The sequence below is a fragment of the Salvia hispanica genome, chromosome 2, assembly GCF_029641045.1.
Source record: "Salvia hispanica isolate PSC_SH4W2 chromosome 2, Shi_PSC_v1, whole genome shotgun sequence".
In the NCBI taxonomy this organism is placed as follows: domain Eukaryota; kingdom Viridiplantae; phylum Streptophyta; class Magnoliopsida; order Lamiales; family Lamiaceae; genus Salvia; species Salvia hispanica.
Genome location: NC_142693.1, coordinates 35,536,105 through 35,553,864, shown reverse-complemented (window position 1 = coordinate 35,553,864; position 17,760 = coordinate 35,536,105). Strand labels below are relative to the sequence as shown.

Below are 17,760 nucleotides of genomic sequence, written 5' to 3'. Positions count from 1 at the left end.
CTCATTATTCCATCATCCCATCATCTGTCACTATTGTCTACTACCACCAAAGCCAATCAAGACCAAATTAAGTACTAACACATCAAAATCTCAATGTATTTATCATTTTAATAATGATTCATATGAGATATTATTTTAAACTTTCATAAAGAATTAATTATGAAAAATACAAAAATAATGACATGAACATAAGCTTTAATTCAAATTAAATAATTTAATTTTGATTTATCTTTGTTTATGTTGTAGTTGATCAAGATGAAATGCTTCTTTTCAACTATTATTTAAGAAAACTATAAAAATTTGAAGATTTTATATGATTCTATAACGAAGAATAAAAAAATATCTTAAATTGAAAATCATTTTACCGAGTAAAATTTTGTTACAATAGATTATTTTCAAAAGTTTCTAGGCCCAAATAGCCCTATGGGTTAGGCCGAAACCCGGCGGGTTAGGGTTAGGGTCCAAAGCTTATGACCCGAAAAAATCATTACTCGAATAGCCTACATCCGAATAGCCCGACAACCCAAACGGGTTGGCCCGAACCCGAACGAGTTAGCCCGATTGACATCCTTAAGCATGAGTCATCTCGATAAGATTTTTCTTGGCTATATTATTTGCATTCGAGTATCTTAACTATTATCCAATTTTTGAGGTTTGCTGTTTCGTTGGAACACCTCAAATACTACGAACATGTAAAACGCACTGCCATGTATCTCTATCTTTTGTCATTTCATACCATTCTGTTGAGGTTTCAATAGAATCATCAAGTTCATGTTCATGAATGAGTTCTTATCTTGAATATCAGTTGAGGTCTTGGGGAGAAGGGATTCAACCTTCTGTAAATATTATACCACATTAAAAAAAAATCACGATTCATTGTATGGGGATGAAATGTCGTGTACAATAAAAAAAATACATGATGAGTGAGTGATGACAATGCTGTATGCATGTTTGGCCCAAAGCCAGATTATTTAATTTGAGATTACATATTTAAAAATTCAGAAAAGGAGTGAAGCGTGTAAGCATGAAGAAGGCACGTGCCAAACCGTGCACTTGTCTTGAAAGCACTACGCCGGCATGAACCACACCTCCTTAATTTGTTGCTGTATTTGATCAGTTCAAACAATTTTGAGAGCGTGGAATGGAGGCATCATCATGCACGTGGCAAGGGCGGATTGGTCAAAAGCAGCCCGCGCCACGCCCAATCGATTTAAATAATAACACTGCGTCGTCAAAGGTTGAATCCGGTGACGAAAGCCAAGCCATGGCCACCATTAAATTGCACCTAAATCCCGTCATTGATGAAAGGGGTCGGAGGCTGCGTATTGTTGCTAAATGGGCAGCTGGAAATTCCACAGCGAGGATGAATGGCCGGCTGCCGGAGTTAGACTGGTTGACGCGCCAATTCTTTTCTTTGTCGTCACTCACAAGGCTTTCCGCTTCGAGCTCGATGCCATCCTCCGTGTCGCGGCGGAGGCCGGCGCTGTCAGCGGCGAGGTCGTCGTTGAGCTTAGCCAGAGGCTCGACTTCTTGAAGCTTGTGTACGACTACCACAGTCTTGCCGAACACGAGGTTACACTCATTTTCTAACTCATTTTTTTAATTCTACTAATTACGTATAAAAATTACTGTATAATGTTTTTGAAGAAATTTTCAGCTCTTGATTGCTAAGATTAACAATTGTGAGGAAAAGGAAGGAATTTTATTGGTATTTTTATGCTAGAATGTTGAATACATTTGTGCTTTACCTACTTGTACATCTAGCCTGAATTTAGTCAAATTACTTAATATTCCTCTATGTAAATTGTGTAATTTGTGATTTGATTTTCTAGAAAGTCTACACCCTATTTGTGTTGATCAAGGTAGTTTAGTACAGTATTTCCTGTTTGGTGATATACCTTGAAAAACTTCGGCTATGGTGAATTATGCAGATTCACCGTGTGTTAATAACTCACATTGCAAATCTAATTCTTAAACAGGTTATCTTTCCGGCATTAGATTCTCATGTAAAGAATGTAGTACGGGCATATTCCCTTGAACATAGCTCTATTGATGATAGCTTCAGTTGCATCTTCCACCACTTGGATCTCTTGATAAACAAAGAAGAAGAAGATGCATCTCAGACGTTACAAGATCTTATTTCTTCGATTGTTACTGTGCGGACCGTGATTTGTCATCACATGCATAAAGAAGAGGAGCAGGTACCTATCTATTATTCGACTTTTATCAAGTTATATTTGTCCAACTATTCAAATCACTTTACGTTATTTTTCCTTAGTGACCTAAAACAAAGAGTTGAATTTACAAAAGATTCATTTTTTATATGCCTATAACTCATGTAGATGCAGATATTTCCTTTGCTGATGGAGATATGCTCGCCTGAAGAGCAGTCTAAGCTCGTCTGGCAGTATATGTGCAGTTTTCCCACCATGCTACTTGGGGAATTTTTAAATTGGACTACTCTTCATCTTACTTCATATGTAAAACTAGATGTCCTACATTGCATACAGCGTATGTTGCCTAAAGAAAGACAACTTCAAGAGGTAGATTCCATGCTAAAATTATCAAGCAACGCCGTTAAGTATCTGACATTGATCATTAACTCCACAGGTGCTCATTTCATGGGTTCAGCACGAGAGTTCTTCTTCTGGTCCCAACAGCATATATGGAAAGAGGCATCAACTTCTAAATGGACTATCCAATATAGACACACTTAACCGAGAACAACAATTCAATAAAGCTAGTTCGATCCATGATAATTTGGTGGAGGAACCCGTCAATGGTATTCACATTTGGCATGCTGCTCTGCGAAGAGATCTCGATCAAATTGTTGAGGAATTGCTTCATATAATGAGCTCATACTGTTCCAGAAGTTTGTCTTCAGTTTTTGTTCAGCTCAAATTTATTGTGGATGTCTTGATCTTCTATAGGTAATGGTCAAGTTTTACTTTTTGCTTCAAGTCTCCAACTTAATTGAGGTTGTGGACAATTTTGTAAGTTGTTGATACTTGTCCTCTCTCATTTGAAATGCGCAGCAAATTTTTGGACAAAATGTTCTGTAATTTGTCAAATCTTGAGGCTGAGAATAGCAAACCTCTGTGGAATCCACTCATAGATGAATGCCAGATTAAAGCTCTCCAAAGGTTGCTGCTGTATGAATCTCGAGGTTCGGCACAACTAGAAAACTTTGTCGAGATGCTTTATCAGGAACTGGAATCCCTTGTAAGAGGGCTGGGAAAAAACTTGATGCTTCTTGAAACTGAGGTACAATTCCTTTTCGGTATGTTAATTCTAAGTTGTTCATTATTTTAGAAGTTCATAATAATCTAGTCAATACATCATGGATACTGTTCTAGGAGATGCTGGTAAGTTTGTGCAACTCAAACTGTGAAAGATTTGAAGTAACTTTCGGATTAACAAGATTATATTTATGTGAAGCACCTTGAAAAATTATTTAGAGAATTGTACTATGGATGTAAAAGTGAAGCAAAAATTAATAGTATTTGATAATTCTTTACATTTTAGAATCTTAGTCTGTGAAATCAAAGTAAAGTACAGATATTCATAAACATGATCAGATCATATTAGATGTCAATCGATTAAAGTCTCCAGATGACACCACCAATCAGATAAATCTATATGTTTAGTAAGTGTGACAGCAGTTAGACAGATCTACATATTTAATCCATTGACAATAATACTTCTGATTGTCACATTTATAGAATATAAATTGGGGTATATTTCTCATGTATACAAGAACACACACTGACACAATCAACTATTGTAATGGTTTCTTTCAGTGGCTTGCTTCTAAGTGTCTTTCTGTTTGTTTGGAAGTGAGTTTAGTTGCTTCAGTCACTTCATTATTCATTATAATCCAGGTTTTCCCATCCATTACCACTAGTTTCACCATTGAAATGCAAATGAGGTTACTCCAGGCATGCATTTATATGATGCCACTCGGGCTGCTAAGGTGCGCTGTTACTTGGTTCTCGTCCCATTTAACCGAGAGCCAGTCAAAATCTATTATAAAGGCAGTAGAGCTTGGATTGCATCCTGCTTTAAGTAAATCTTTTACATCTCTATTATGCCAATGGATCTGTATTGGCAATTCTGGGAAAATCTCAGCTGAAACTTTCAGGGAAGATCTGGAAGAAATGTTCCGTGGTAGAAGCTTCTACCTGGCTAAGCAAAATAGGCAGAAAACTATATTCACTGATTGGATGTTCAACCCAAATTCAACAAGGAGAAAGATACGGGCAGACTTTCCGTCTTCTTCTGCCTCTGAAGAAACAGGAGAGATGGACATCCCCATGTTCTTTTCTCAGAAGTTCAAAAGAATGGCACCACTTCACAGAAATCTTGTGGAAGCTGACCATGCTACTTCCACGACTCTCGAATATAGGCCCATGGATGCTGTTTTTTATTTCCATAGAGGTCTAATAAAAGATCTGGAGTACCTTGTCAGCTTATCAGCTAAGCTGGCTGCAGATGTCGGATTTCTCACTGAGTTTAAGAAGCGCTTCGAGCTTTTGCGTACCATCTATCAAATTCATAGTGACTCGGAGGATGACATTGCTTTTCCGGCTCTGGAATCAAAGGGAGCACTTCAAAACATAAGCCATTCCTACAGCATCGACCATGAGTTGGGATCGAAATATTTCACAAAAACTTCCATAATCCTGGAGGAGATATCTAAATTGCATGATCAGCAGGGAAGCAATGAGACTAGAGCGCGGCTGGACAAGTTGTTTCTGGAAATCCATCGTAATTGCCTGTCTATGTGTAAGGTACTATGTGATCACATGTATCGTGAAGAAGTTGAGATTTTTCCTTTGTTTAGAGAAAGCTTCTCGGTTGACGAAGAAGAAAAGATCATAGGCCGTATGCTTGGGACTACGGGAGCAGAGATGCTGAAAAAAGTGATAACCTGGCTAATGGTACATCTAACTACTGTTGAGCAGCAGGCCATGGTCTCTATATGGCTCAAGGTTGCTAAAAACACGTATTTCGATGAATGGCTACGAGAATGGTGGGAAGGTATGATGGAACATACTGTATCCACAGCGGAAGAGGGATTCAGACCTCCTGATGCCTCAATGGAAGTTGTTTCGATATATCACAACGGAGATATCCCAGGTCAAATGCCTTCTTATCGAGATCCTCTTGGAGGAACTTTTGGCTGCAAGCATTATAAGAGAAATTGTAAGCTTCTCGCTCCATGTTGCGATAAGCTCTATACATGCATACGTTGCCATGATGAACAAACAGACCATTCAGTGGACAGGTTAGCCTAGCATAAACCAGGTTACTGTTTAAATGATTTCTTTCGCTGACATGCATACTCATTTACTATTTCTTGCTGCAGAAAAGCTGTAACGGGAATGATGTGCATGAAATGTATGGTGATTCAACCAATTGGGCAGAAATGTATGAGCCAGTCTTGCAATGGCTTCTCCATGGGAAGTTACTATTGCAATATTTGCAAATTGTTTGATGATGAACGGTTAGTTGATTGTGTGCATCCCGTTCATTCGAGATCATTTATAGGCATATCTTTTTGAGTAGTTCTAACAGATATTTTGGACAGGCAAATATACCACTGCCCCTACTGCAACTTATGCCGAGTTGGGGTGGGTCTGGGAGTTGATTATTTCCACTGTATGACATGCAATGGTTGTATGGGGAAGTCTTACGTTGTACATACATGTAGGGAGAAGTGTATGGAAGATAACTGCCCAGTTTGCCATGAGTGCATGTTTAGATCACGCTCTAAAATCAAGGCACTTCCATGTGGCCATATGATGCATTCATCTTGTTTTCAGGTATCCCTTTCCTCTAGAATTTATCATGTATGGTGAATTTATATTTTTCTTCCTCACATAATTGGCTTCTCATTTCATTTTATTCTGCTGTTAGTACTACACTTGCTCCGAGTATATTTGCCCGATCTGCAGCAAGTCACTTGGTGACATGCAGGTTAGTTTATATTCCTTCCTAAAATGGAAACAACTATCATCTTTATTTTTTCCTCTCTTACTATAATAGAGTTTCTGCTCCAACCATTTCACTCCCCTAATAATAAGTAACAACAACTGACTTCATGATCCGTTAAGTTCAAAAGTAAATCAAGACGAGTGCCTTGTCTTACTGCTCTTCTTCTTGTTTGAATCTATGCAAAAAAATCAGTGGTACGGTGTTTAAAGAATCATTATCAATCTGCTGTACAGGTGTATTTTAGGATGTTAGATGATATATTAGCAGAAGAGACGATCCCAGAAGAGTATTCTGGCAGGACGCAGGTGTGCTATTTGTGATTTTTGAATTTGAAATAAAGACAAAATGATTAAAACATGTGTGTTCAATGGGTATGCAGGTTATCTTGTGCAATGACTGTGAACACAGAGGAACAGCCCCATTTCATTGGCAATACCACAAGTGCTCGAATTGTGGTTCTTACAACACGAGGACGTTAGGAGATGTATTGAAAAGCATGCTCTGAGTTGTTTTCTAGTGTACTACTCCATCCGTCCCATTAAATATGCAACATTTGAGAATTGACATAGGTTTTTATGTAGTGTTGTTTTGTGAGTTAATGAAGAGAGAGTAAAGTAAAAGACATGAAAAAATAGAGATAGAAATGTTTCCATTTTAGGAAACGTTTCATTTTTAATGAGACAAATTAAAAAGAAAAATGTTTCAGTTCGAATGGGACAGAGGGAACAGAGGGAGTACTTTGTAAAACTAAAACCTTATTTTTCAATTAGAGAATATATTATTGTCATGGCTTGCCTTCATTATTATGGTTGTTTACTATTTTTAAGCATATAATATTAATTGGGCAAGCTAGTCTTTTTTTACGTTGTAATCTAAATAGTGGAACCTTTTTTATCACAAAAGATTTTTCACGCGGACAATTTATCGTGAAATGTTGGGTCACCCCATTGATTTTGCTTATCTTATGTAACTGCTTACACTAGTGTGGTGTAGGATCCATATTGAATTAAATGCTTGCTTATAAGAGCATCTCTAATGGCTTTAGGTCAGCAATAGCCTAGCTAAAAAACTTCTCTTACCATATCATCTAGGATTAGAAACTGCCTGCCACATCATCAGGACAAGAAACTGGACAAGCAATAGCCTAGCTATAGGCCATCAAAATTATAAAAAACAAATAAATTTTGATCACGCAAAATACGGAATTAAATTTACGACACAGATACGGGAAAATGCGATAATTTTATTTAAATTAAAAAAAAAAGTACAAAAAAAATTACATAATTAAAAAAAAAAAATCATCCTGCTTCCACACACAATCCCCGCCTCACTCCTCGTCGCCGCCGTCGCCGCACCCGGGAACCCCAAATCTACCGCATCTGAGTCCCCCTCGTCTCCCATGGCCCTACGTGCGCGGGCCAAATCAACTCGCATACTCTGAAGGATCTCAAAAAGAAACCCCTTCTCCACAAGGTGTCATCTGCCGCCTTCCATTGATTTAGGATTTTCCACATGTTCAACTGCGTTTGTTGACGCGCGAGGTGGAGAGCTCGGCTGACGACTTGCCAGTAAGGGGGATGCCGACTGGACCTCTTGGGACCCCTGGACTACTCCCCTAGAAGCCCGTTGCGCCGTCCTTTGCCAACCGAGCGGGTGCGACGAGTAAACGATGGAGGGGACAAGAAATCCTGAGCGTTGTCGGGGAGGTCGTGGGAACCACCGTTGCTGCTGTAATCACCGGCAAGGTTTAGCCGCTGCTTCTTCGGCCAGCCAGCATCGACACCCGCCCGAAACTTCTCAGAATCCATCAGCACCTCGTAGCAGTTCCATAATGTGAACTCCTTATAAACTCCCTTCAAGGGGAACTGCGCCTCCGCCATCCTCCTGACATCGTCGTCAGTTCGGCCGCTGATCTTCATGCGGAGGTTGCAAATTGGGAGACCGCAGCTCTGATTCGGTCCCACTGCTTCCGGCATTCCTCCCCGTTGTGTGGCTTCCCGTCCGGGTAAAATCTCTGGTGTGCTGCTGCTATTTTTAGCATACAAGTTGATGATTCTCTGATTGTTCGACTGGAGGGGATCATCGCAAACACTCACCCAAGCCTTGGACAGGGCGACATTCTCTTCATCCGTCCACTTCCTCCGTACCTTATCCGAACAGCCGTCATCATCCCCAAAATTTGAATGGGAGCGTCCGCATCCTCGAGATCTATCCCCAACTCCTCTAAGGAGAAAGTTTCAACCCCAATTTATTGCGTCCCGCTTGGGTCGATGTGTGGGAAGAATCAGCCAAAAAGTCAAGACTGGGGCGATAGACATTGTCCTCCCCCCCCCACCCCCCGGCTGCATCCCCGGCTGCCACCCCGACATCATTTGCATCCTCGGCATACACCCCGGCATCATCTGCATCCCCGGCACCCCTTGCACGCCCTGCACCCCCTGCCACCCCGGCATACTACTACCCCCGGCTGCCATCCCCGGCATCATCTGCGGGCAAGGGTACATATTGTAGTACCCGCCCATCGGACCCCATCCACCTCCCACGGGTACCGTGGGAGTTTGCGACCCGCTCGTCACTGGAGGAGAGTCGTTGTTCTCCATTTCGCGTTAGTGCTCTTGTACATAAATTAAGAGAGAGAGAAACTCATTAAAACAAGTGGTGTAAATGAAAATGACGTTCAAATTGCGTATATATAGAGTTTCGGGAAAAAAAAAATGGCACTGGCCGATCGCTAGCCGATCGGGCGCCTACAATGGCGGCCAGCGGATCGGCTAGCCCATCGCCAGCGCCCGGGAATCGGCGTGGGCTAGCCGATTGGCTCGCCGAAACGCCGCTCGCGGTTCCCATTGGTCGGCTAGCGAAAATCGGCTAGCTGCCATTGGAGATGCTCTAAGGCTGGAAGATTATTATTTTTGAATCGATATAAATAATCTTGAGCATATAATATTAAGTAATAGTATTTGAGAGTGACTATTTTTTTTTTTATATTTAATCGTGTATTGGATAGCAGCCCCATCTCTGCCTTCCGACGTCGGCTACGATCTTCTTTATTATGTCATCCCATAAAGTTTGTGTTTCCAAAATCTGTCACTGGGTTCGAAGTAGTATAGGAGTTTTTTTTTTTATCCCTTTTTGCCCCGACCACATGTATCATACTTGAAATAAATGCTTCATGAAAGAAATTAATATTGATCAACTTGAAAAATAAAATCATAATTAATATGTTGATAAATGTTTCTCTCTATTTTTTAAATTGGTGTAAATACATACGAGTGTTTTCTTACTTGTAGCCAAAATCTAACACCCCCAAAACACTGAACAAAACATTTCAGCTATTTATATATATAAAAAAAACAAATCAACTTATCGTGGTTTTAGAAAACTTCTTCACGTCAAAACTCATGGAATTTTGAACACTACACATATCTATCAATGAGTTGACGACTACGACATAAAATTATATGGAAAACTGTGTTAGGTTATGATAAGTCAAATTTTGTTATTTGGATAAAAAAATAGAAAACCATAAAAAAATCTTGCCCCAATTTATTGCCATACCCATTTCTTAATAAACTAACTCAAATGTGCTCATTCATTTGCGGTCACAATCCCCATTTCTTTTGCATCTCATATCAAATATATGCAACATTCAACACTCCAGAATCATGCAGTTCTTGTTTTTTTTTAATATCCAAATTTCAAAAGTTTCACAAGCATATTCGCATCTAGTAAAACATCACCTCAGTACGTATAATCACGTATATATATGGCACGTGCGAAGTAGATAAATGGTATAAGGTAAAGAAAACATTTGATAATAGTGATAAGTTGAAACCAAAGTAGCTAGAGTAATATGCAATATTGGTATTTTCTTGATGATAGTGATAGTAGCATATTAAACAACAATATTATGATTTATGATAAGATTGATAATAATCATGTGTCAGTGTGTATCTTCTTGATGAGGTTGAGGTGGTGGAGCTCCAACTCCGCCCATTTCCAAATCTCTATATACGTTATATCCGGGAATTCCACTAACAATCCTTTCCAAAGATTGAAGGAATCTGGTTATTGTGAGTGAGAAACATCGGTAAGAAGACAACCACGCTAGTAGGAAATAGAGCCAGTACACACGTTGTGGGAGGATCAAAGCCAAGAAGAAAGAGACGAATACCAACAAATTAAAATTGTGGAAGCGCACTTGCAGAATACGAGGTTGAGATATTCGAATAGAGAAAAAGGACAAGAGGAGCAACACAGCACAAACTATCGAAAACCTAGGCCATGTGTTGAAGATACTGAAGGCATCCCAAATCCCATCATCCACCAATTATTTAAGAATGTTGATTACCAACATTAAGCCAAACTTTATTTCCCATGAATACATTTTTTTCTTTGCTTCTTTCTATATGGATAAATGCATGGGGTTTTATGGTAAATATGGAAAGCGTTGGTATTCAATTTATTGGACTTTTTGTCGCTAAAAGTCCTCATGGCAATACATACATGGTCTAATTTAATGTGTTAATTAGGAAATCGGTTGGTGTGCTACTTTTTACCCTTTCAAATTTAATGCTACATATTCTAACGAAAACTCGGATCGACGGAGACATGAAGGAAACAAACATACATTTTCCTACTTTGACTTCGGAGAAAACCCTAAAATGCTCTTATCACTAAGCAGGCCGGATGTAGAAAAAAATATCGATAGCTCGATTCCCAAATTAGATCATTGGTAGAGGCTTTTACACAATAATTTACATTAAACTTGGATAAATTTTATAATTATATAAAAGTTTAAAAATTTATTTTAGTGAGGGCTTTAGCCCCTTGCATCTCCACTTGAGTCCACCACCCATGTCACTAAGACAATACGGTCCGACTTTATAAATGAGTTAGGATTTTAACATTGGGAATCCAATTACTGTCGATAATTATGATGTATTTATTGTTATCGGTGTTGTCAAAAGAAACTATAATACTGGTGGTAGAAGTGGCATAGAAAAATATTGGTAGCATAGAAAAAATGGCAACTGCCCAATGATTCAGCAGCGTATGATGTATTGATTGTTATCCGTGTTGTCAAAAGACACTATAATACTGGTGGAAGTGGCATAGACTAGAAAAATATTGGTTGCATAGAAAAAGTGGCAACTGCCCAATGATTCAGCAGCATATGCTGGAAAAGTCAGCAAAATTATAATCAGCCCAGCTACCCAATTAATTACTGATTAGGCATACTGCATATATTTGCGCATGGAGAAGTCAGCAAAATTTTTAAGAGGTTCCCATAATAAATACTGCCAATTTCGTTGATAGCAATTTGCTTACTTTGGTCTGTATGTGTCAATGTTTTAAAAATCGGATCTGCCGGTGAATCGGTGAGGCTACTGGTTCACGGTTCAACCGGTCTGATCGGTTCAATCACTAGTCGAACCGTTTTACCTTGCAAATATATATAATTAAATATATCCATACAAAGTATATTAAATTTAATGAGTGATAAATTATAATTAGTAATATATAACAAAAACATATACTATTAACATTTGTATATAAATTAAATATGAAGAGCATTTAAAATAAGTGAATGATAAAATTTAAATAATAACTAAATACATAAATTATTAAGTAGAATAACTAAAAAAGTACAATATTTTTCATATATAAATAAATAAAATTTATATTAATTCAAAAATATTTATGTGGTGAAATAATATTATAGACAATATATAAAAATAAATATGAATTTTTAGTTAATTTGGATAAATATATACTATATTAGTATTATTAGTTAATACATAAATTAAACATGATTTATTAATAAGTTTGGAGTATTATTTAGTAAATATGGAGTAATAAACTATGTTAATAATATATATACTACAATATTAAATCTTAGATAAAATCTATTATTTATATACATTATACAAATAAAAGTAAAATTTAGTGAGGGATAGTTAATATTAAGCATATCACAACTAATAGCAATTATTTAAAAGTATAAAATTAAACACAAATTATTAATTTGTGTGGACAAAAAATTATAGGTTTAATGTATAACAATAATTAATGCTCATAATATTTCATTCAAGTACATGTGGTGGAGTGGTAGAGATGTTGGTCTCTTGACTCATATGTCATGAGTTCAACTCCCACCAAACTCAAATTTTACAAAAATTTTAAAAATCTAGAAAATCGGTTTCCGATTCCTGGCCAGACCGGTCGAACCGGCCGGTACGGTCTGGTTTTAAAACATTGGTATGTGTATTTGTGCATCATTTTTATTCAATATCTATTTCATTTCTTAATATTATCGTGTATAGCTACTTTATTTCTACCCTTTCTTTAGATTTTTTATATTCGTCTATTATTATGTATTTTTGTGTACTCATGAAACGCTTCAACAACAACGGAAAAACAACGTGGGGTGCTCCGCGACCCGACACTTTTCCGAACGAATCGTTGTGCCGGTAGCATGCCATTGGCCGTCACGAATTCGGGGGTTTTCAGTGCCCACAAATCGATGACAGCGAGTTGGACAGTAGGTTTGCAGAGGAAATGCATCACGACGATCACGTAAGTCACAAACTTGACAAATTTCTAGATAGGTTCGATAAATTGGATGTTTGGAGAGACGAGACCGACCAGAGGATTGAGAATCTTGAACCGAGTTTTTCCAGCGATGCAGAGCAATCGCCGGGATTTGAGGACGGTGAAGAATGGGATGATGATAATCGTGGACGGAAACCGTGGGATAGTGGTTTTCGTGCCCGAAACCCTAATTCTGGTAGTCACGATGGTCCGACGGAGGAACAGGGCGTTGCGAAGCCAGGGGCCGCACAGGCTCCTGTTGGGACCCACCGACGAATCACCAAGCTCGGAACCAGTTCAGCGGGTAAGATCAATCTTTTGACCGCCCGGCATCGTGTTGGGACCCTCCCCAACGTTTTCAATCTCATCTTTCGGGGTATGAAAAACCTCAGCAGGTGAAGATGCACCACCCCGCTTTGATGGGACCGACGCCACGAATTGGGTGTCCAGGGTTCTGTATTATTTCGATCACGTGATGATGCCTGATGCCCAACGTTTACATTATGCTGTCATGTTGTTTGTGTTGGAACATATATACTAAAAGCATTTTTCGAGTTTATAATAAATTTGATAAAATGACTTGTATATTGTAAACTCTCCCTATTTAATGAGAATAATAAATGTTTTCTTCATGCTGAGTATTTTACTTTAATGGGTATTGATAGGGCTAATTTCATGCATTGGTTATAGGGATAAATTTTGCGATTTTCTGGGTTTAACAAACCTTTTTGAGCCAGGTGTGTAGAGAAATCGCCAGCCCCAGGAAAAAGATAGAGATCGCCTGATGGAGGAAGCTGGCAGGAAAAATAAGCGGAACAAGGAAGAGCGCTAGACAAAGGAGCATCGAATCAAAGGGCAAAATGGGCACTACAAGAACAGTCTAGAAGCTTTATTCACTATAAAAAGGAGCACGCAATCAACATGAAAAAAAAAACTCGATCACTTTCAGCTCCTAGCTTAGTTTTTCGTTTTTTTTCTACACACTCACACACTTGGGGGAAATCGGAGGGGGGTTCTCATTTCAGCAAAAGTTTATGGTGCAACACCGTCTCTAAGGAGGCAAAGAAACAATTGTCTTTTAATTTTCTGTCTACTTTTGGTACTCGCCGAGTCCTCGCTGTTCGAGGCTCGGCTTTGGTGTTGTTTCTCTCGTTGGATATTTCGTATTTTGCAATGGATATGTCTGTTTATGTTTCGTTTATCTTATCGTGTTGTTTTGGGTTTGATTTGCTGAATATTATTGGATGATCTGAGTTTGGAGTTGTTTTGTAAGGAATTGTTTGTGATCGGTTGAATCTACGTAGACTTGTGAGGATCGGAGATGGAAATGATGTTTGGTTGTTATGGATGGTTTGGATCCGGAGTGGATTAAGCGTCCCGTGGTTGGATCTGCTTGTTTTCGCTTAATTTAGTTGTTTAAATTCTGCATTCTCTGTTTGCCTCGTCTAGTAGTTGTAGATCTGCTTTAGTTTTAACTGTTCTTAATTTCTATCGGTTTAATTTCGTTTACTTTGCTTCGATCTGCGTTCTTGCTCTGTTTTAACTGGTTGTTTCGTGATAAATGTTGGAGAAGATGATGTCGTTGTTAGTTAAGTCCTTTAGTTAGTTATTTTGCAGCTTTTCAATCGTACTCTACCTTTTTCAGAAAATGGTCCCCACGTTTAGCTTCTTTCCCAAGTCTAGGTTAATTTAGGAAACTGTTCGTTCGATCTAGCAATTGTCTCGCTCTATTGAGAATTAATATGCATGTTTTTATGTTTCTGCCTAGATCTAGCTGTTAGAGTAGAATATTTCAATTACCAAGTCTAGGAATTAAAGTTCAACCCCAAAATTGCGTGGCAGCAGCCAACAAAAAAATAGTTCCCGAGTCTTTGAACATGTTTACTTGCGCATTCATCTCTGTGGATTCGATCCCTACTTCCATGTACTAGTTTTCTTAGCTAAAGCGGGTTGAGGGTTTTTGAAGAAGGAGTTAAGGTAGCGATTGTGTGCCCAACGACAGGTAGCTTAAGGTTCACTGAGTTCCTAGACCCAGTGTCTAGCGGATTCCCTGGACCAAGGGTTTTCTTCATTAATTTTAGAACACTCTTTCGCTGACCATTATTAGCTCTTAATCACCACACACTATAAAAAGAAAATCTCTTTAGGTATTGACTGTCTTTAATTATATAATTAAAACGTCGGAAAGTAAAATCAGTCTGAGTCTTCTACATTGAAGGCTGGGTCATGGAACAGGTCATCACAGTAGGTGACCCAGCTGGAACCTTGTAGAAGTAAAACTTTTTCACAACTTAGATAGGTTTTGGCTACATATCATGAAATGTTGCAGTGTCCATTCGAAAGTCGTCTTTACCTTGATAATGACTAGTGACACTGGTGTGGTATAGAATTGAAAAGGATCTAAAGTATAGACACGTCTTTATTGCTATCTACTGAAAGACGATGTCTTGGAGATTTTATATTTCTTAATCTTTGTAATAATATAGGACACACGTTATTTAATTATACGATGCTTTGACTTATCAATAGGTGCGGATTTTTCGTAACCCACTATTCCTGATATCTTGGGTAGTAGTAATTAATAACTAGTATGGTGTCAGTTTTATTATTATATTGAATCGTGTGCCTACGCGGTTTGACTATATCCCCAAATTCATAGTGACTCAGAAGATGAAATTACTTTTCCAGCTCTGGAATCAAAGGAAGCACTTCACAACATAAGCTAGTCCTACAGCCTTGACCATGAGTTGGGATCGAAATATTTCATAAAAACTACCATAATCCTGGAGGAGATATCTGAATTGCATGATCAGCAGGGAAGCAATGAGACTAGAGTGCGGCTGGACAAGTTGTTTCTTGGAAATCCATCGTAATTGCCTGTCTATGTGTAAGGTACTATGTGATCATAGGCCGTATGCTTGGGACTACGGGAGCAGAGATGATGAAGAAAGTGATAACCTGGCTAACGGCACATCTATCTACTGTTGAGCAGCAGGCCATGGTGTCTATATGGCTCAAGGTTGCTAAAAACACAGAGTTCGATGAATGGCTACGAGACTGGTGGGAAGGTATGGCGGAACATGTATCCAGAGTGGAAGAGGGATTCAGACCTCCTGATGCCCTAATGGAAGTTGTTTTGACATATCACAATGGAGATATCCCAGGTCAAGTTCCTTCTTATCGAGATCCTCTTGGAGAAACTTTTGGTTGCAAGCACTACAAGAGAAATTGTATGCTTCTCACTCCATGTTGCGATAAGCTCTACACATGCATACGTTGCCATGATGAGCAAACAGACCATTCAGTGGACAGGTTAGCCTTGCATAAACCAGGTTGCAGATTGAATTATTTCTTTCTCTGACATGTAAACTCATTTTACTATTTTTTGCTGCAGAAAAGCTGTAACGGAAATGATGTGCATGAAATGTATGGTGATTCAACCAATTGGGCAGAAATGTATGAGCCAGTCTTGCAATGGCTTCTCCATGGGAAGTCACTATTGCAGGATCTGCAAATTGTTTGATGTTGAACGGTTAGTTGATTATGCGTCCAATTACCATTACAGATCATTGGGCTTTAAGTTACATAGCTCACAGATATGACATGGCCATTTATGAAATGCAATATATAAGTACATCTTACTGAGCAATCCTAACAAATATTTTGGACAAGCAAATATACCATTGCCCCTACTGCAACATATGCCGAGTTGGGATGGGTCTGGGCATTGATTATTTCCACTGTATGAACTGCAATGGTTGTATGGGGAAGTCTCTCGTTGTACATACATGTAGAGAGAAACGCATGGAGGATAATTGCCCGGTTTGCAAAGAGTGCATCTTTGCATCATACACTGCACTCAAGGCACTTCCATGTGGCCATGTGATGCATTCATCTTGTTTTAAGGTATCTCCATCCTCTAATATTTATCATGTATGATGAATTCATGTTTTTTTTCTTCCTCGCAAAATTGGCTTCTCATTCCTTTTTAATTTTATTCTGCTGTTAGAACTACATTTGCTCTGATTATACTTGCCCGAGCTGTAGCAAGTCACTTGGCGATATGCAGGTTAGTTTACATTCCTCTTGTTTGAACCTATGCAAAAAATCAGTGGTGTTGAAAGAATCATTATCAATCTCCTCTACAGGTGTTCTTCGGGATGTTAGATTCTATTCTAGCAAAAGCGAAAATCCCAGAAGAGTATTCCGGCCGGTCTCAGGTGTGCTAATTTGTGATTCTTGAATTTGAAAAAATGAACTGCAAGACAAAAATGATTGAAACATGTCTGTTTAATGGTTATGCAGGTTATATTGTGCAATGACTGTGAACAAACTGGAACTGCCTCATTTCATTGGCTTTACCATAAGTGTTCGAATTGTGGTTCGTACTACACGCGGATGTTAGGATATGTACTGAAAAGCATGCTTTGAGCTGTTTGTATTTGAAAAATCTTGTTTTTTAGAATAAATTGCTGTCATGGTATGCTAAATCTTTTGAATTTTGGATAAATCTATATTTTTGATAAACATATTTAATTTAAATTTTACAATTTATTTATCTTTATCTAAAATGGTAATTAATGATACATTAATTAAAACGTAAAATATAGTAGTATAAGAAAGAAAAAAAAGAGGGATATAACATAGATATATTATGTCAATAAGAGTTGTGATCAATGTCGAACCCTTCTTAAAGACCGAACTAGAGACCAAATTTGGGCTACTCATTTTTCTTAATCTTATGGTTATGATAAATTTAGAATTAATTTAATATTTTATTAAATAAAAACGTTTTTAATTTTTTTAAAAAAATATTTATTTTTTTTAAAATTTTTTTTTTTTATTCGATAAAAACTTGCTGGAGTAAATAATGAACTATATTCACTACATAATGAACTAAATGAATGCATGTTATGAAGTAATTTTTCGCATTCATTATATACTGAATTTACTTCAACTAAAAGATAATTATGTCATAACACATTATGAAGTAATAAACTAATGAAATGAAGTACTAAACTAATGAAATGAAGTAATAACATAACTGAATGAAGTAATAAACTAACAGAATGAAGTAATAGCATGACTGAATGAAGTAATAAACTAACGGAATGAAGTACTAAACTAATAGAATGAAGTAATAAACTAACGGAATGAAATAATAACATG

At 37.9% G+C, this 17,760-nt stretch overlaps 2 protein-coding genes across 2 annotated transcripts; both read left to right on the top strand.

Annotated features, from left to right (window-relative positions):
• The first annotated feature begins 1,495 nt into the window (after positions 1-1,495).
• On the top strand, positions 1,496-6,797 carry LOC125202550 (zinc finger protein BRUTUS-like At1g74770). Its single transcript, XM_048100961.2, has 11 exons — positions 1,496-1,572; positions 1,980-2,201; positions 2,349-2,543; positions 2,611-2,930; positions 3,036-3,264; positions 3,882-5,287; positions 5,369-5,506; positions 5,591-5,825; positions 5,920-5,979; positions 6,231-6,302; positions 6,377-6,797. The coding sequence occupies exons 2-11, from the start codon at positions 2,181-2,183 to the stop codon at positions 6,500-6,502; spliced, it is 2,802 nt and encodes a 933-aa protein (XP_047956918.2). The 5' UTR covers positions 1,496-1,572; positions 1,980-2,180; the 3' UTR covers positions 6,503-6,797.
• Positions 6,798-12,558: 5,761 nt separating this feature from the next.
• Positions 12,559-17,022, top strand: LOC125193880 (zinc finger protein BRUTUS-like). The gene is made up of 8 exons (XM_048091817.1): positions 12,559-12,895; positions 12,987-13,107; positions 15,484-15,903; positions 15,986-16,127; positions 16,264-16,497; positions 16,601-16,660; positions 16,740-16,811; positions 16,897-17,022. Exons 1-8 carry the CDS (start codon positions 12,559-12,561, stop codon positions 17,020-17,022), a joined length of 1,512 nt encoding a protein of 503 aa, XP_047947774.1.
• The last annotated feature ends 738 nt before the right edge of the window (positions 17,023-17,760 follow it).

What these genes read in the sequence shown, in the direction of transcription:
- LOC125202550 (XM_048100961.2), top strand. Translation starts at nt 2,181, where the DNA reads ATGCATAAAGAAGAGGAGCAG. An exon ending in GATGTCTTGATCTTCTATAG is followed by an intron (nt 2,931 to 3,035) that starts GTAATGGTCAAG and finishes TGAAATGCGCAG; the next exon opens with CAAATTTTTGGACAAAATGT. An exon ending in AAATTGTTTGATGATGAACG is followed by an intron (nt 5,507 to 5,590) that starts GTTAGTTGATTG and finishes TATTTTGGACAG; the next exon opens with GCAAATATACCACTGCCCCT.
- LOC125193880 (XM_048091817.1), top strand. Translation starts at nt 12,559, where the DNA reads ATGCATCACGACGATCACGTAAGTCACAAACTTGACAAATTTCTAGAT. An exon ending in TGTTTGATGTTGAACGGTTA is followed by an intron (nt 16,128 to 16,263) that starts GTTGATTATGCG and finishes ATTTTGGACAAG; the next exon opens with CAAATATACCATTGCCCCTA. An exon ending in AGTATTCCGGCCGGTCTCAG is followed by an intron (nt 16,812 to 16,896) that starts GTGTGCTAATTT and finishes ATGGTTATGCAG; the next exon opens with GTTATATTGTGCAATGACTG.